We start from the raw sequence: 20106 nt of genomic DNA, 5'->3' as shown, positions 1-20106 counted from the left end.
GCAGCTTTAAACATATTATATGACTAATAACTTGCTTTCCAACACAGCACAAGTACCAGGTAGATTTGAATGTCGAATTGCAGTGAACATAACATATTGGTAGGTCTGCCTCTTTCAGGTCCAACCCAACAGCATGGCCTGCAACTGGTGGCAAACATCATATGGTGCAGAGGTAAGTTCAAAACCTGATTTTGCTGCCTTTTGTACCAAAACTAACAGTTACACTGCTTAAAAATGTTTCGTCGTAATACAGTATCTTTCTATTATATGAATCCCATGACAATCCTATGTCTTAACTGCAGAACAAGGGACGGAAATTCAGTCTTCAAATCACAGTTTATTGGACAAACCAGTACAAATTGGAATATAAGATATTCTTAGTATCAGAATAAAAAGTTAGTTTCAGACCATGCACAAAACATTTGTGTGCCACAAACCAACATTTACATACTACCATTGTAGTTTGTAGTACTAGGTAAGGCACATTTCAAACCATATTCCAAGTATTGTCCAACAAATATCATCACAACAGACCACAGCAACCAATATTACTTGATGTAGACCACAACAGTTGTTGTTTACCCACCCAGTCCTTGGTAATTACATTACAATGACAATGTTCGGTCACATAATTATGGCAAAGCATATTATTATAGATCTAACCCTTCCAACTTCAACCGACCAACATGGCAGCTGTGGCATTACATACAAACACATCGTTGTAGAGATGCAACCAACCAATCCTGCATATAACATAATGTGTTCAACAGCAATCTCCCTTTGACACAGTAACAGTGACCTAATAAAATGGATATTATGTTTACAATAAATATAATACAATGCCATAGTCTTAAAGAGTCTCATAGAGAATAAGTCTAACATTGTGAAGCCTGAACATATGATACTACCTCGCTTTGCAATCAAGTTTTGTACAGATATCTTCATTAACTTTTGAAGATCTATGTAATACAGTCAACATTTTCTATATACTCTAGAAATGTCAAAGTGTGTTACAGAGAATTAATTGAACATACAATTATAACAGTCAATACATCATTCATTCCCTACCATCTAACATATTATTTGACTAACATAAATCTGACAATATTACACAACAATCTAACATATATTAACCTTTAGAGAATATGAAAACTATTCCCTACACCATGCATTTTACTTGTACAATGGACATCTGCTAAGTTTGAGGTAGAAAGGAGTAACTCATCTATACATAGTATTTTTTTAATTGCTGGCTATTGGGTGTTCAAAATCATATTATAATTCCCAAAAATTTCTATCACAGAATCTTGGCAAGCCAGATTATATTAATAGATACGCCCTAAGAAACATCTCTTAAGAATTATGATCCTCTAGATTAGTATTCATTAACCATGTACAATATTGCTTACCAAAAAGGGCAGGCTATAGAAATTCTCATACACTGGAGAAAATGTATTATCTTTGCAATTTCAAATTCTTAAAAGATTCTTCAATATTTCTCAAGTGTTCTATGTTTAGATGATGTACTCATCGGAGGTGTCGGAGTTCCTGGACTCACTGTCAAACACAGAATCATCTATCCTGGTAGAAACCATGCCACCCGCCACCCCAGGCCTCTGCTGTACGTTACTTATCACATAGTCTTGTGCAGGTCTTCTTCTGTCTTTTGCAGAACTGAGTTTCCTGGAGATGGCATTCAAAATACCCATGCCTGGAGACAGCCTCCCTGTACTCCCTTTGCTTGAAGACACACTGCTTTGTTGTGGAGCTTTGTTTCTCCTAAGGCTTGATTCTTTATTGTGAGTACTCTTAGACTTCCCTGGGACAAACCCAGGGTCAGTCAGGTAGCTGATGTCGTTTAAGACATCACCATCGAGGCTTGGGCCATTCATACGGTCATCAGAAGGAGCTTTTGTCAGCTGTCCAAGCTTGCGAACAGTGGCCAGCGAGTTTTTACTCTTCTTTGGTTGGTTAGATGGCATGGTGCCTCCTCTCCTTGCCTCCTGTAGCTGTTTTATCATCTGTAGGTCTTCAGCTGTCACTGTATCGAGCGGCAACAAGAGGTCCAGCCCTCTCTTACCCGATGTTGCACTTGGGGAAAGGGAGGCATTGGAGCTGCTACCTGTGGGAGAGTTCACGGAACTGGTCTGTGAACGGCCCTGTTTCCGCCGCATCCGGCTACTCGCACTTTCATGCTGTCGGCTTGACTGCGGACTAGGAGTCACAATCTCTGCCTGGATCCCCTGATCTACGTGATGCGGCATGGCGTCAGTCTGCGTACCGTTATCGCTGTGTGGCTGAGCACCAAACAGGAGTGAACTGGTCAGCTTCAGCATGGTGGACTTCTTCTTCAAGGTGTCTGAACTCTCTTTCACTTCACTTTCCACCACCTGCAGGGATGAGGAATATTGTCAGACAATGCTTTAACCTAAAGAGGCACTAAACAGCTTGAAAAATAACCTTGAAAAATATGCAACTTCTTTTAAACTTGAAAATGTGGCAGTATGCCCCAGCCCGATCTAAAAAATATCATTTTCCCCACACATAGAGATAGAGATTGGGCTGTGGTCTGGTTTTCAAGGCTACCACAGGACATTTTTGTCAATCTTCCTTGTTTTTAAAGTCTTTTCTTGTGTGATTTAGTAATTCATCTGTTCTGGTACCAATGTCCTGAAGGTGCCACACAAATACCAGCAAGGATGATCATCATATATGGTATCTCACTATTGATACCAAATCATCTTTGCTATCCTTCATTTTTTCTGCCAACTTTCTTGTGGAAACAAATTTTGTGTAACCATTCACTTCTTTCCATAAAATCCTTCCCTTCATGCCTGTTTTTTTCTCTTATAACTGTTAAGCTCTAACTTTTATCTCATTGATTCCAAAGGACTGAGAAACAATTAAGTTTCATAAAACTTTGCCATATAAAGGACAGTGCAGCATGTAAAACATTGAAATGTACCAGTATTATAAAATTTGATTTCAAGCATACTTTCCCTTGTATGTTCTCGTTTTCGCACCAGTGACCTGAACTGACCTGCAGGTGAGACAGGATGCCCCTCAGAGCTCCAGTCATCTGCTCCAGGTGTCCCAGCATGTTCCCGAACACCTCGTGCTGGTTACGCACCATGTGCTCAAACTGTCGCTCCACAAGCGCCGTCAGACTGTGCGACTTCCTGGGGTGGCGGCCATCTTTGTACGACAAGTGCAGCCATTCGGTATCGTCGTCTTCTGGAAGTAAGATTTTATGCATTTTATGTATAATTATGCATTCAATACAAATGTTGATGGCATTGCTGCCCCTACGGCCGGTGAGACTATGGGACCGGTGAGGTGAGGTGAGGTGAATCAATAATTGCCACCTGGCCAATGTGCCCACATTTTAGTTCCTTAGATTAATTTTTGCTACTGATTCAAGCATCGAGACTCCTGTCAATAGCAACTACCTGTCCACATAGACCAGGTTTTGTCAGTCTCCTGAGTAGTCTTCTTAGCCAGTTTTGATTGTCTACATGTAACTCAGGTCAAACAAAAGTCATAGAATACCTTACATACGACATGGTGCAGTTATCATGGTCACCTTTTCAGTGTAACTACTCAGTATTCTTTTTCCTATTACCACTCAAGTATAATCTTCCATTCTGCATGCTTTCATCTCAAACCTCTTGTGCAAAATCATTTTCTCATTTTCCTGCTAGTTCAATTGTCCCCAATTGAACTATTTATCTTGAATTTGATTAATTTGCAGTCGTAACATGTACAACTACTCACCCCAGTCCCAGTCCATCCGCTGCTTTGTAGATGAGATGAGATACCGCTGTATAACACGCTGCTGGGCAATCTGATAAGGCAAAACATTCAGAGAGAACACAGTTGGTACAAAAACAAGCAAGCTCCATCTTCTTTAAATACTGGCTTTGCCACTCATTGGTTGCGAATAAATCATGTCATATACACACCCTATCTTCTAATATAATATATTTGGTCTGTTCAGACTTAAAAAGAAGATTTTGCACATACAGTTAGTTGATTTGGAAGGAAGAGAAATATTTTCAAGATGCATACTCAAATTATGTCAGTCAACAACTTGCTGTGTCTAATAACATCATTTGTTTTCTCCCTGTTGATTCTTGCTGACATAAACATTTATTAGATATTTCTTGTGCTATTTGCAAAGCTATCCTCTCTATCACTGTACTGAATCTTACTTGCTGAGCTCTGTCTGACTGCCCAGGTAGGTTTTCTGTGATCTCCTCACCAATCTCCACATCAGCACCTGACATCTCCTGGGTCTGAACAAATTATAGTGATGTTAGACATCGGATGATACAACTACATACATCAACAATTTTCATAATGTTCTATTAGACAATTCATTTAAACATAGCTTCAATGTTTTCAGAAAATATCAAATATAATGTGAAACAAAGATGAGATTTCATTTCGTATAAGCTTTAAGATGAATGGTCAAAGCAGCCCAAGACTTGTAATGAGTATTACCTCTCAACATTATCAATGAACATAAGAAAAATTGTAGCAATTAGGGAAAATTTTGCACCAAAATTGCAATTGAATTCATCACTCTCCAAGCAGAGCATTGGCTCCGGCTGTTTTTAAGTGTTTTTATTGTGTTTGGCCACGAGACATAACGAAGACAATACAAAATAGAAAGCCTGATAAAAACACCCAAACACGTGTGAAAAAAAACAGCCGCAGCTAAACCTCTGCTTGGAGAGTAGAAAACCTCCTTGATGTGGTAAGGTTAATTTTCAACATAAACCTAATACAATTCAAAACAATTTAATTGCCTATGAGATTACTATCTATTAAACAATTTGATTTTGATATTCTTACCTTCCTTTTATTGCAACAGCAGCATAAGTGCCTGTAGACAGCCAGTGCAGCGTACCACACAGACTTGGGGGTGGGGACCAGGTTCAGGGGGGGAGGGAGCGTTCCCCTCTGGATAAAGGACAAGTACACCTTTGCCTGGGCAAACTTCAGCTGGGTCTTGTAATCTCCCTGTAATGATTTTCATATAAAGCATTACAATGCATGGTCAAAGTTGTACAAGTTACCATTTTATGCATAAGGATGTTTTCGTCATTTTGGCCACTTTTTAGTGGTCCCTAATATGGATTCCCAACCCCCATGAAAAGCCTTTTTCAAGTCTAAATTAAAGGCACAAACAAAAGGAGTAGCTACTTTGTTTAGGAAAACTTATTGCCGTCACAGAAAATGTTACCTGCAATATTTGAAAACATGTTATGTTTTGATCTTTTTTCTCTCATATTTTACCTTATTATCACTACAGGTTGCATGATTGAAGATCACAGCGATCAGACTGAAGACAGCGATGACAACGATGATGTAATAGGCACCGTAAAGCAGCCAACCTGTCACTTCAGCAGAACTCTCTGAGGAGACCACCAGGATGTTGGTGGGAGACCCGGTCACTATCTGGAGCAGGGAAGAGAAGGCCCTGTCCAGGCTGCAAAAACAAAAGGTTTGTGAGCTTCGTAACTATTGGGACAGCAAACTGACCCTTAACAGGTAAATGACATCTACCGACATGTAAATCTGCCTGAGGGATATGTCTTTTACCAGGAATAGAACAAAGAACAGGAAGGGGAATGGTTGGTCTGTGTCATCGTGTAGATCCCCAAATACCCTGTCTTAAAGAGAACTGTCATAGGTTACCCCGCAGGTACAGGTGAACAAACGTTATTTAACTCACCTTGTGATGTGGATGTTCCCACTGTACAGGAAATACAGGTTGAAGATGGCAAAGAGGAAACCGACAGCAATCAAAAGTAGCATCAGAAGGAACTTCACTATCACTGGTATGCACCGCTCTGTAAAGCAAACAATTCAAGACATTGATTTTTAAATTCTACAATTTAGGGAACAGTGGAAGAAAAGTTTCTATAAATGCATTTTGACATGAAAAGAAATTGCACATTTTAGTGAAAGAATAATACTGTAAACTTCCTACATTTTAATTTAGAACTTATTGAGAACGGTGCCTTACCTACTGTGATGGACAGAGCACCAAACGAGTTGTTGAGGACCAGGAATTCCCCGAGCCGTAGGAAAGACAGAACATTTGCAAAGGCAAACAGGGATTCAGCCACAAAGACTGGATCACCTGAGTTCCATTGAGGTCGATCTAGAAAAAAGATGATATTATGTAAAACTTAAGGTATCTCGGTTGGCTAAATTGGTATTTTGACCTTCCACTGTTTTCTTATTAATGAATTACATTTAAGCTGTTACTTAACACACTACTTAAGTTCATGTGTCCAAAGTAATTGGGTCTGTAAACTGAACAAGGTTGTAAGTTCAACATAAAAATCTTCAAGTTCTTCTTTTTTTGTCGTACAAAGCTGATAAGTTTAAGTTTATTTCAAAATTTGACACTTCTCCATACCTCCAACAAGGTGATACAGATGCAGCGTTGCCACAGCATCTTTGTTCCTCAGCAGCGTGGTTCTGTCTTGTTCTTTGAAGTAGTCCCCAGCCCTACTGGTGAAGTAGTATAAGACGTAGACCAGCACAAAGTGTGTGATGTACAGGGTGAGGGACAGCAGGTCGATGACCTTGTATGGACTGCTCTTCCAGTACCAGGTCCACCTCATGTGGTAGAGCTGCTTCACCTCCTGCCACAGGAAACCTGTGCAGAACATGACATCAAGACTTTGAAACAGCTGGAATATGCAGGATAATATAGCCTGTATAGCAGGCTCTCTGGTCTTTTTTTCCCCATTTTTTGGGGGGCTCATAAATCATTGAGCCCAATAGAGCCGCACAAGCGACCTAGTACTATGGGCCTAGAGACCCAGTACAAAAGAACTGTCCAGCAAAAGTATGTAATGAGCCCCAAAAAGACCAACAAAGAAGGCCCAGAGAGCCTGCTATGGAGGCTAAGGAGAATACAAAATTCACAGAGATATGTTACCAGTGATAAAAACCATGTACTTGCTGATAATAACATTTCAATTGACACATTTTGGTGGGTGGGGTTATGGATAGAATTCAGCACAATTGGGTGAATAAACTAACCATGCATGAGAGTCAGTCTGCATGTCCTTGGACAGCCTGTGTAATGTTGCTATCTTTAAAGGTAATTAGTCTGGTCATTTTCTGAACAAAGGCAGTAGCTTTACTATACAGTTCATTTAAGCCATAAATCAAATGACACACTGTAGGCATTGACTCTTGCTGTTACATGTCCTGGGTCTGTCTAACATGGTCAATTCGCAAAACAATAAAAGGATTACTTTTCTATTTAGCACCTATTAGATAGGGATTAATAGGCTTCAAAGATCATAACAACATTACACAGACTAACTGCATGAAACTAAATGAAACCATATACTTACAGTGGTTGCTAAATTTCTCTGGCAAACAATTCTCCCAGATTTAGCATAAGCATACTTAGTCTGGTAAAGATTCACTCTTTTGTGTTTATTTTTTCTTCATTGGCCTGAGCACTAAGGTCAGGAACGATCCTGTTTACAGTGACCACCCATTCTCCAAGTCCCTTGAGTTATTGCTATACACAAGTTTGGCTGTCTTTTTGAAAATAAAGTGTATCTTACCCAATACCCAGATGGATATGAGCCACTGCACCACCCCCGGGAATGTTGGTCTCCTCAAGAACGTGGCCCCGCCCACCAAGTCCTGTGGTAGGTTGAAGTCTGCCGCCGCCACTTGCATGTTATCGAGCTGGGGCGCTGTCAGTTTCTCCACCGTTACCAGGCACACGAAGACGAGGAATGCCACGTAGGAAGCCAGGTACATGATGCACTTCACTACAGGTGTTTTTAACCACTTCCCAAACTGTGAGGAAAAAAAAAAGAAAAATTCGTCATCCCTTATAGACCCCTCGATGCAATTTTTGTTCACTTTTCACAGCAATTACTTAAGCTGGAGTTGCGATGATTGACAGATAGCAAATCGCGGAACACTAACTAACATTATATTGTATGATGCTACTTCACCTCTATCCGTGGAATATCTACATCTCTGGTGTCTAAAAATGGGGTATTTAGGGATATCAAGTCGATGGACAATTGCAATATACAAAATGTATTTTCAAAATATTGCAGTTTGATACCACTGTCATCAACCCTGATCTTAAAAACAATGGATATACTAGCAGTGTTTGAAATACCCACTTGCACACTTGCAAAAGCAACCACTTTTTGCTTGGCGCAACTTAATTTAAACAAGGTAGCACAGTTGTTGCAGTTGGAACACTACTTTTCCTCCACCTAGGTGCAGATGTTTTTGTATTTATTTCTTGATAAGATAAAACATAAGAAGCAACATGTAACAGAAAGAAAAGATAATGGATAAGTAGCTCATCTGAAGAAACCTGAAATATTGATGGCATATTAACCTGGCTTTTGACTCAGGTGGCCACCTGGGCAACCTGGATGAAAGAATCATTTCGAGTACTGTACGTTTGTACTGCTAGTAAGTTACAATGCAAATAAATGTGAATTAGCGTTACTTCACCTTTCCAGTAGGCATGATCCAGTAGAGCAGAGCCAGGACAGGTAAGGTGAGAGTTATCCCCACTGACACCAGGAGTTTCAGCACCCAGCCCAGCTGCCGCCATGTCGGGAACCTGTAGTGCCACATCTGCTGCAGACAGTGCTGGCTCAGGGGATGGGCTACAAACTGGGGAAAAACAAGACATCAAAAATGAATGTTTTGGTTTTATGTTCCGTATTTCTTACAACTAATCTAAAAGTACACTCAATTGTGGTTCCCTTCATTATTAGACCAGTCTGCATTAACTTTTTTTCCACTGAGTTATATGATGGCATTGAAGAATGTTGTGTGTAAAATTCTTTGTGCTAGTGTATTATTTTAAAAAAAATACTGTAGCTCTGATCACAAAATAAGGACTTATGACATCTAGGATCTAAGAAGACTGTACATACTAGTATTTTATGAGGATTTTGCTGTACAGATAACCAAGGTAGTAAAATCACTTTGGACTACTTTCTTTTTTGTTACAATAATCTATTATTTTGTTACAATAATCTATTGATTTTTTTTAATGCAGAAAACATCAAGCTACATTTAGATCTGAAGCAACTCCCAGCCTTTTTATGTACACTACAAATGATATGTACACAACAAATGCTACTATCACAATGTACTATTGCCACACTAGAAAGTTCAGTTTACCTTAGTGTTTACCACACAAAAGAATGATATCCACTCAGCATAAAGGAAGGTACGTGTCAAATCCTCTAGATGATTGGGTTTGAAACTATGAAATCCAGTTTTAAGTCTATTTTAGGTACACCAGACTTAAAGATCTTTTGAATCTCTTTAGTCTATTATTCTATCCTCAGGGCTTACTTAACTATACTTTCGCATGAGGTATCAGAGCAAAACTAAATTTTCCCCATTTTCCACAATTGTTTTTAGAATAACACATTAAGACGTGTTTGCATCATTTTCCTCCTAGGCAAATCTCAAACATGTTTTTCCCTATTTTAGATAGGGAACATTTTTTTCCTTTTGTTGTCCAAGCTTGAGATGGGTTTTAAGAACTCATTTCATGCAGACCAGTGAATGCATTGTTCGGTTTAGGTCAGATATTTTCCATGCCATTGGAAGTGTTCAGAAACAACGCTCTTTAGGGTGTTTTTTTCATAACACTGATTATCTCATGTCTAGATCTGATGGAATTTTTTTGCAAATCCCAATATCAAATGGCCTCAAAATAATCACCATTTTCTATAATAGAAGTACCAAAAAAGTGCAATACAATGTATTTCATATTTTCAATTCAATACTTGAACACGATTTCTCACCTTCTTCTGGTTGCACTGCACTGCGGACTGTAGTCTCCCCACCCCAGGGGAGGTCTTGTGCCACTTCTCCCCCTCCCCTCCTCCCACTGTCACTGCCATCTCATCTTTAGACCTGCAGTGGTCCAACAACTCTGTCACAAACGTCTCCAGTTTTGCCAGAATCCTCCTGTATTCTTCCTGTGTGTGGAAAAAGGTACATTGTTGATCATTGTTATTCAAGTGAAAACATGGTTGGGAGTTCAGAGCATTAGCGTTGATATCATTAGCCAAGTTGTTTCAAATCTACCGAGTTTTATAATAGATTAAAAGATGAAATGTGAAAGACTTTGAAAAACATGATTTAATGCCTTGGAAAAGCTATATATTTTCTATAACCTGTAATAGATGCTAACATTACATATATTTTACAGGAGAACTTTCAGTAATCATGAATGATTAAAATATTTGTTTTTATGCAACAACAGATGCTCGAAGACCCTTTCTTGCAGAATCATGAAATAGCAATTTAGTATCTTTGCAGTTTTTTCTACTTTGATGGTATAACTTCCTATTTGTGACTCAAAAAAACCTGATACTTGCTGCAGAGAACATTTTATGTCGTTTTATCAATAGACTAACCACCTGAAAAGGGATGTGCATTCTTGTCTATTGCTAAAATGCTGCTCAAAAATAGGCCAATAACAAAGGTGGTACAATTGAATAGCAACATTCCTTTACATCAGTGCTTTCGATTCTGAACAATGTGGGGAGGACAAGAATCTTGAGGGTTTCAAAGTAACACCAGTTACACAATAAGGCAGGAGTAACCAGTAGACATTATGTAAACATTGTAGGTTACAGTGTATGCAGGGTCTATTGTACTTTGTCAGTGACAAGTGTTAACAGGTGGTCTAGATAGTGGATAGAAGAGCTTTCTATGCCAAGAAATTTGGAATATATTTCTGTAGTTGATCGACAGGGGTTCTAGGAACTGTTACTATTTCTGAACCATTCTTCAAACAGGTCGTCTTCAAACAGGTTGTCTGGCTTCCTTTAAGACACTCTCAAAGTAACAGAAACCAACGAAATGAACAGACTGGAACTTGTAGCAGTTCTCACTATTATGTATGTTGTACTATAGATGTAAAATTGTGTATATAAACTTTTAAGACCCATCAGGACTTTAAATGATGTAAACTGTGTATACTTTGTCTGACCGTTGCTTCTTCCCTCATGACCTCAATGAAAAGCGGCCTGCAGGCCAATTTGACTTTCATGAATAAACAAAGTTGGAACAAACTTAAAGAGCAGTCTACGTTTGTTTGAAAAACCTAGCAACTCATCCATCTCACTCATGATTACATGGGTAACTCTTTCACTCCTCAAATATTATCATTATCTGGCCATTAGCCATAAGTAGAGATGTGCCTAAGATAGTTATTACCTGTCTTTTAGGGGTTTGACACAGTGAATTGTTCAGGACAGTCTGAGGGAATGACCCAAATTTGGGATTTGAATGATGCTTATTGAAAATGCCATGTTGTCATTTTGCGGCGTTGTTTCAGCTGTCATAAATGAATTAGAGGTGAGATGGTCGTGTAATCTTTTGAGTCATGTAACACAAACAGATATGTGCATCTGTGCAGTGTTGTAATCATATGTGAAAATACAACGGATTGTGGTGACCTGATTCCAGTGGAAGAGGGATTTGCTTAACATACTAGTAGCTAGTAGGTACATAGGTAGGTAGGTAGTATACATGTAACGTTAGATGTGATTCTGTCAATGCTAAACAAGGGTATACCGTCAACGCAGTCTAGTTGAGATAATATATCAGTGTGACTTTCATTGGATTATACTGAGATGTGTGCATTATAATTTTCATGTAGTTTTGCTCTTTGCCTCTCTGCTCACCTTGTGTTCAGGTTCTACCGTTGTCACCTTCCGTATCTCCTCCGTCAGGTGAAAGGCCCGTGCTATTGGATCCCTGCACGTTAGAGAGATGTACGTAGGACTCGTCAGCGCTCTGTACGTGTTCAGCCTCCTTCTGGCGTACCCAAAACTGTCACTGCTCCGGTTGTCATGACACACTTGACACGAGCACAGGTAGTCGTGTGGGTTGGGCACCCGTAGTCCCCGTGTTACGAGGATGTTCAGGATTTCAGTTCTGTCCAACTGTGCCGCTAACATCGTCGCTGTCATTTCCTCCGGAAACTGGGAGTTTGACGCTCTTGATATTCTTCGATCTTCTTCATCATCATCGTCATCCAAGCGGTCATCGTACACTGCTTTTACCAACACATCCACAATGCGAAGATCGTTTTTGGCAACTGCGACTAAAAGAGCTTCCTCCAGGTGCAATAATTCACATTCATCGGTCTGAAGGAGAGTCTTCACTATGTTGATATGTCCATTTTGCACTGCTAGTAAGAGTGCATTTCTGCCCATAGTGTCGGTGCATGTGACGTCCACATCACCTCTGTTCTGGAGGGCAGTTCTTACATCGGTATGGTCACCTTGGATCGTCGCGACTAGAAACCGAACTTCGCTGTCGGTCAGTGCATGCGCAGGGGGATACCCTCCTTCTTGGCTGCCCGCCATGTTTGTTTTATTCTTCCCAACCTACAGATACAGAAAACATGGGTAAACACAGAGAAACATCACAGAGTAAACGTAAACAACACCTTTAGTAAACAAAGCTCCTGGAAAGTAAACTTTGCAGAAAATTCCCACCAAGAGGGCTAAGACTGAGAAGACCAGTTCATCACTTGATCTTTGGAATGTAAACATTTCACAAACCTGATGAAAATGTTGAGCAGACATATCAGGCCTCGTGTATCTTTTGTTTTTCAAGAAAAAACAGGAAAACAACCTGTTGAGATTTTGTTGTAATACATTTGTACATTGTATAATGTGTTTGAATTGTTTTTTATGTATATAAATGGTATCGTGGTAGTATTTTCATTTCTTGTGTCCTTTTGGAAAACTTGTTGGCCAGTGTTCAGTGAACTTCAGCAGAGTACAGTGTTTATATGGTCCTGTCAGCCCTTCGTCATGTTAGAAACCAGAAGTTTGGCTGTAACATACCTTAGGAAAAGGTGGAACACAGCATATACAACACTGGACAATACATATCATTGAGTAAAACTTGGAAAATATACAGTACAAGACTACAAAGAATACTGAAAGAAAAATATGACTCTTGGGATGAGATCAATTAAGATCAACTTACATTCCTTCATTGCTTGCATCTAAACGTATTTCTTATAGTTGTTGAAATGATATTTTAAGGTGTTCTCTACAACTCTAAATTGTACTGTTTAGCCACCTGTTGAAGACTTCTTATCTTTTACAGACTTAATTGTTAGCTGATCTCTCTCTCTCCCTCCATCTGTAGATACATAGAATGCCAAAGATAAGATAACTGAGATAATCTATTTTTAGTCACAAGTACAACCTTGAAAAGCCACAACAACCGCATTCAATGTTACCGTTATCTTTGGATCCTGTAGCATTCACTTGCTTCTGAAGATCGTGACACTGCGGTTGTTTTGTAATTTTTAAACCAAGCTCTAATGAAGTTTTTGCTGACAACATTTACAGATTCTGAAGCTACCCTACTAACCCTTAAGCGCCTCCTGTCCCCATACTCACTACTGAAACCGCGGACACAGCTCAGTTCTCCTTTCCAAATACGGATAACATTGGCCTTTGGACGAGCTCCAGTCTCTCGCTCTGTGGGAAATGTCTGTCTGAGCTGAATCTAGGCCAAAAGGTGCACGCTACAACAAAACCTAGTGCCCAAGCTACGGGTGAAAGCAAAACAGGCATGCCCGAACCCTGGCGTCCCGGCACTTAAGTCCGCCGCCCTTTTGTGGGCTGGAGGGCCAGGTGAGGCCAGGAAAAGGGACAGGACTAAGATTTGTTGTTGTAGCGTCATTCCTTACCTTTCATGAACCACTAGTCTAGTACTGTAGTATCATCACTCTAAGCTCGACAAAAGCATTGCCCTCTCACCTATCACCTACAGGTGAGCGGATAGACAATTACAAGCGAATTACACAAAACTGTCAACAAATTCGGCCGTACCTTTTGTTTCCCGTCCCTTTCAAAACACGAAGAACAAACAGTACTCTTTTAACAGAGGCGTTGTGTACAAGAATGGCTTGTAAGTAGAATTTTTAAAGGGTGATCTTTAACATGTACGACCCCGATGTAACTTGTTTCGTCGTATACTCACAAAAATTCAACGTTTTCTAGAGGCGACTACAATGAAGAACAAGGTGTGTTGTCTTACCTGCAGGACACCCGGACGCCAACGCGACTCCAAGTCTAGAACACGTCCTGTTCTTGGAGATCTTTGCAATGTTTAGCTCAGACACGCAGTTCCTTATGTAGCTGCCGCATACTAATAGAATGACGACACGCGCGACGGTTGGAATAGCTAATTTGAAAGGCGACCAGACCAACTTGTTCTGCGAGTTCGTTCAGTATGGATCTGACCGGGGGCGGTGTGTGCGCCTTACGTGTAGGCGTGTGTGCGCACCAATGCAAGGGGAGGATCGCCCGGTTCGGGCCGAGTGGCTTTTGTTTGTCATCACAGTCCCAAGGGGATTTCTTTGTATAATCAGACATTTGGCAAAGGGTGGTTCATACGGGTACGGTACACGAAACCCCCAAAGGTCATGTGTAATGTTTTGACAAGAATCAATTTAGGAGACTTTTACAAAACTACGTGGGTTCTCTATTCCTTTGCATGTTTTGTCTTTCTGTGAATTCCATTTCTGATCATTTCATATTTGCAAACATTCACGTTGGATAGCTTATTTAACTTTTTAAAATTTTAATTGGAAGGACGTTGAAACTTATAATTTATTTTTCCAGGAGGGTTTCTTTTTTCTAGCTCCGTGTCACACAATCTAATAGTATTCAACTTAAGTTTCAATATAGTCAATAAAATTCTCCGTGAGAGTATGGAATAGAGATACCTCTTTAATACTGGCCAGTACTAGTACTACGTTTCTTTTTCTGTATCTTATAGGAATGGCTATGTGCGGTAACACCAACGAAATCATGAAACTTCCCCACACGACGATTGTGACGGCGAACAAGTCGTTCGACGAACGCGCAGATTAAAGGAGCATTCGGTGTCTCTAGAGACAATCATTATCTGACGGCCCTTTAAGCCCGGATAAGATAATTGCTCACAGGCCCAGTCAGGATTATGGTAAGAAGTCGTCTATGGGATGTTCATTTGTTCTCTCCAAGCAGAGGTTGGAGGGGACATCTTTAACCTCCGTTAGTCAGCTCTGTACGAGTGTTTTTTAATGGGGTGGTGAGTGGCTTATGATGTGCCTTTTTCTTGATGCCAGTGATGGCATAGCTATTTGTACTCGGTTTCTTGTGAGCATTATAAGCCAGAAAGCCTACTCCACAGAGATTCATAGAGACTGCTAAGGAGGCCACATAACCCAAACTTCCTGTAAGCATTTCTATGAGGCCGCTTTCAGCTAAATCATCAGTACTGGCGATTTTTTAAAAGAAGAGTATTGAAATAATCTGTTTAAATTGTTTAGTCCCACAGTTTTGGGTTTCTCTCTCCTCAGGTACACCGAAGCAAGCCGTCCGTCCGTGGAGGAAAGAAGGACCCGTTATTTGATAAACCGTGACCAGGCTTCCCTATAGGGCCATGCTAAGCCTTGTGAGTTAAAAGGACGGATAAGGAACCGCACACCGTAGTGTGCTGTCAAAACTGAAGCACAGGTATGTGGGTCAGGGCTATGTACTGCACACAGGTTTGGAAAGGGTGGGAACAGTATAATTCATGAATGTTGGGGAAATAGGAACCAGTTATTTATTGAAGCAAGCTACCACAACGCAACAAACTGCTAAGGAAGAATACAGATAGGCGTTGAGACAAAATGAAAGAAGTGAAATGAAGGAAAAATGATGAAAGCCGATTCTGTATTGAATGTAAAACTAGTTTTTTTTTCATTCCCTGTGTTCACGAGACCAATGCCAACAGGGCATTCCAGTCTAAATGCAGGTTATTAATTGATTGATTGATTGTCTTCATATAAACAGTGAGACGAAAAGTGACACAGTTTAAGTTTAAGTAAGTTGAGAAGTCCGACCGTCCCACATCTCTGGGTGATGGATGAGGTACCACACACAGGACACCAGGCGTTTTAAACGGTTGTTGAAGGATTGCCGGAAGGACGTGATGACTGAACATGCTCAGTCCACGCTGACCTGATTTTCTACCAGACGTCCACGCCTCGGGCTTATCAAGTTTTCCAATTCGTTACTCCGTCTTTTAAAAACGACAACCTACCCAATGAAGGACCATGTGAAGTGTTTTTTTTAATCGTCTCATGAGGAAGACAACCTTAACTCTCATAACAGTTTCTATTCTACAGGTGCTAGGTAAAACAAGGTACATTGTATAAGAGAATTAGAGAAATCACACGAAGAACCAAGAAGTTAAATTGATGTGACAATGTTTATGAAGATGTTTACAAACATACTTGATGTTTTTTTCTAAAACTTCAGTCGCGATTGTGTGAATGTTTTTGATACAATGGATTTAGGCTTGCAAGCCAAAGTTATCATCAATGTTTACAAGAGATCCAAGATCTTCTGGCATAACTTCAACTCTTGAACAACTGTTTTTACCTAACCACAATACTTTCAAACTTCAGTTTTAAACATAATCAACACACAACACAAAAAAGACAAGTCTCCACATGGTATCAATGAAGTTTTTTCCTTAATTTTATTGAGTGATTTTAAAACTTCCAGCTGAAGTGATAGAGTACAGTATGCATATTTGCATACACAAAATCTATATGACAAGTGCATAATTACAAAGAAACAATATCTGTCTTTATTCCTTCTAACACAAGATGGGCTAGAAATGAAAGATGACATTCCAGGACTGTGCTATTTCAGGTAGGGGGGAGCATATTCTTCTTGTTGGGGCAAAAGTGCTCCCCAACAAATTTTTCATTCAATGCATTTTCTGAATTGAAGTGTACCTCCCTGATTCAGGGCATCAGACATACCAACAGACTCTTTTACTTTCATATCTTACAGAGACTTGCATCATACATCAGCATAATCTTATGCATGTCTTACATCAACATAATCTTTAGTTTGCTTCCCAGCTTTATGATAAAAGAATAATTCTTGTCTATTACATGCATGTGCTAAATGCAAATACGTCATACCGCAAAGAAAGACCCCACAAAATAACAGAACTAGTCTGAGGTCCAGCCTTGTTGATTTAGTCACTCCCCAAAGGACTGCCACAGATCCATTTTCATAATCAATTCAATCACAAGCAAATGTATGCCCCAAGAAACTTTGGCAAGTTACAGCATATAGTACAATTATCTTCCCTGATATTCATATCTTATCAAGCTATGAAACAAACATCCAGCATACAGAACTTAGCCCGACATGTTGGACATGGTGAATCACCAGCCAACCACCTCTCAGGGTGGGACTGATCCTGCCTACTAGAGAACCACTTTCCCATACACTCCAAACACCACATGGGCCTACAGTAACACTGCACACATTCCCCATGATCACCCTCCTCACAATGCTTTACTAGCTTGATGTTAGACTGAGTCTGCATACAGCCTATACAGGGCTCGGTGGGAGGGGCATCCTCAGGGAGGGTGTAATGGGGGTTTTGGGAGACTTGCTCACGGAACGCTTCCAAGAACATGTCTGACAAAGACTGCCGTATGACCACATCTCTCGCAGCATGTATCGGTGCACTTAGTTTATTCTTTAGGTCCCCATACTCAGTGGAGTTTAACCGAATCGTGAACGTTTTGCCCCCTTGGGATAGCTGTTTGACTGCTATTCTCAGATACTGAATAGAGGTGCCAGTCTCATGCGAGATCACATGATCTTCCGTCCTGATCACGTGCAGATGGACATTTGCTTGGTGTGCTATGTCGACGTTGTACGGTCCACTCTTCAAGATCCACGAATCCGTGATGTACAACCGCGTACCCCCGATTCCAGATGAGAACTTGTCGATCCTGCGGAACTCTACGTTGATGTTGGAAGCGGTCGCTCGCCAGGAGTTTCCTCCAAGACTCTTCAGTCGTGCGACTATGGGATGTCTCTCCCATCCCTTACGTGACCAGATATAGTTCATCACGACAACGCCACAGAAGATGGTGCTAAAAACTGCAAAGTAGACCAAGGCAGGGGTAGGAGCCAGTGCGAAGTCCCATAGTTGTAGATGAGGGGATACGATGCTCAACCCTACATAGTAACCCAGGGGTAGAGCTGCATGTATGAGGGTAGTGGCTGCCGTCCTCTTGACGTGATAGTAGATAAAGTGCAGGTCCTCACTGCCAAGCCAGCCAGCTAGAATATTCTGCAAGAGAAACATGAAGAAGGAAACACGTCATTCACGTAATTTTCAGACATCTATTAAACTGTCTCGAAATACCCTCTGAACATATCAAATTCTTCATGATGAACACAATAACATGTTACATGCTGACATTATTGTTCAAATGTTAACATTCCACACAGCAACGTAAGGCTAATTTCAAGCTTGACGTCAAAAATCTCCGGAGTGTTTTTGATGGGGAGGGGGGCGCATTACAGAGAAACTTTTAAGTACCTGAACCGTTATTCCAGCAGCCCTGAACTCTGATGGAGGTGCCACGAAGCACAGACACACCAGGATGTACCCTAGCGTGAACCCCAGCTCAACAGACACCATGGTGGATTCTGTCCGGGATCCGGACCCACTGCACAAACCGACCGGACCAGGCGACTCCTCTGTTTCGGGCTCAGTCGTCGCTACTACCGCCAAGAATATGGCCTCACCTGGGCGATATTTCTGCAGGTACTCTAGTTGACGTTCATGTGGGAGAAACCTAGTACATACAGTAACGATTTAAGGACGACAAACTCTGAAACTAACAGTAGATAAGCAGTAAACCGCCGCAAGATATGTTTAGACCACGTCAACTTTACAGGCGGGTGTGTAGGCGTGTGTAAACGTCACAACTACGCGTAAATTGGTGACGTCAGACCATTGCGTGTGAATTCAAGCAGATGGTAGGAGGAAGACCTCAACGCCAAACAGATTTGTTGCGCCTTGCGGACAAACAACTCCACGCCCGGGTTTATATTAAAAAAAATAGAGAGAGAGAGAGAGATCAGACATTCTCTTCATAACAAAAAGAATGATATACATGACAGGACATCGCTTCGACAACTTTATTTCCTTCTCGTATGTATCAATTCTATTGAAATTTCAAAGCGCGCCATTTCAGCGCTCTGTCCTATGGTAATACCGCTAATTGCTCTGTTTAAGTTCTTAAGTTAAATATTCCAATTGGCATCATCCACAAATGTCTGTAGCTGGCAAACGCCATACCTGAGAGGAGTATTTCTTAAGCTTTGAATTCCTATAAAAATCAAATTAGCATGATGAAGACAGGGTTTTGTAAATCGCTACTTCTACAGACGTACATGTATCTTGAGTTGACATAAACGCAAATAAACTTAATAATCGAAACTACCTTATCACCCCCAAATGCCCATAGACGCCTCTATCACAACAAGAGTTCGTAGACCTCAGGCCTGCATGAAATGTATTGGGTTTCTGTAGACCTATTGTGTATTTTTGCCTTTTTGTCTGTGGTACGTGGTTGGAAAAATGAGCTTTTTACTGTGTTGGTTGTGCACCATGCAAAAGTCTGACTCTGAAATTCCATTTTCTGAATTTGTAAGTTTGGACAGGGATGAACATTACTTATTTTGGATTTCTTAAGTATGTAACCAACCACAGTACTTTGAAGTTGTTGAGACGCTACCTTTTTTTGTCTCAGATGGCCCATGCACATGTAGTTACTCTGTCACATGATATACTAATATCTTCCTATTTCAATGTACTGACCTAATGCAGCTGCTAAGTCTCCTTGGTTTGTGTTCTTCCAATGATATTCATTAAAGATTTATTTCTGGGGTGTTATTCACTTGACATCGGAATGTTACTTGCATAATTTGACCAATGATACTTTTATCTGTAGTTCCATAGACATTAGACAATATGAATAGTGGTAGCCCCCATGCAGCAGCAACAGTTAGTCCCCAGGGTGGTATGATATTTACATTCAATCCATCCAACCCAAACCTAAATCTCCTGTAGTATCTAAGCCAAATTTAACAGCATAATTTACTATGAAAAATGTCCTTGTCAATCCCATTTATAGATGGCAAGCTGCTGGCAATGGAAGCTTTG

General features: G+C 40.5%; 2 protein-coding genes across 3 annotated transcripts; both read right to left on the bottom strand.

Moving 5' to 3' along the window:
* Positions 1 to 317: 317 nt before the first annotated feature.
* LOC118418768 (short transient receptor potential channel 3-like) lies at positions 318 to 14378 on the bottom strand. Of its 2 annotated transcripts, none has more exons than XM_035824800.1 (14): positions 14119 to 14378; positions 11736 to 12443; positions 9843 to 10019; positions 8527 to 8691; positions 7605 to 7845; positions 6434 to 6676; positions 6035 to 6172; positions 5741 to 5858; positions 5302 to 5494; positions 4858 to 5025; positions 4212 to 4295; positions 3775 to 3844; positions 3041 to 3231; positions 318 to 2390 (listed from the first exon to the last, which is right to left on the bottom strand). In XM_035824800.1, the coding sequence occupies exons 2-14, from the start codon at positions 12420 to 12422 to the stop codon at positions 1515 to 1517; spliced, it is 3351 nt and encodes a 1116-aa protein (XP_035680693.1). In that variant the 5' UTR covers positions 12423 to 12443; positions 14119 to 14378; the 3' UTR covers positions 318 to 1514. The 2 variants fall into 2 exon arrangements, with proteins under 2 accessions (XP_035680693.1, XP_035680692.1); XM_035824799.1 differs by having other exon boundaries at positions 3041 to 3234; positions 14119 to 14377.
* Positions 14379 to 16338: 1960 nt separating this feature from the next.
* LOC118418776 (E3 ubiquitin-protein ligase TM129-like) lies at positions 16339 to 18859 on the bottom strand. Its single transcript, XM_035824811.1, has 2 exons — positions 18475 to 18859; positions 16339 to 18222 (listed from the first exon to the last, which is right to left on the bottom strand). The coding sequence occupies exons 1-2, from the start codon at positions 18574 to 18576 to the stop codon at positions 17239 to 17241; spliced, it is 1086 nt and encodes a 361-aa protein (XP_035680704.1). The 5' UTR covers positions 18577 to 18859; the 3' UTR covers positions 16339 to 17238.
* Between the last annotated feature and the right edge of the window lie 1247 nt (positions 18860 to 20106).

Source organism: Branchiostoma floridae, chromosome 7 (assembly GCF_000003815.2).
Source record: "Branchiostoma floridae strain S238N-H82 chromosome 7, Bfl_VNyyK, whole genome shotgun sequence".
NCBI classification, from domain to species: Eukaryota; Metazoa; Chordata; class Leptocardii; order Amphioxiformes; family Branchiostomatidae; genus Branchiostoma; species Branchiostoma floridae.
The sequence above is the reverse complement of the archived record's forward strand: the minus strand, read 5'-3'. Positions and strand labels throughout refer to the sequence as shown.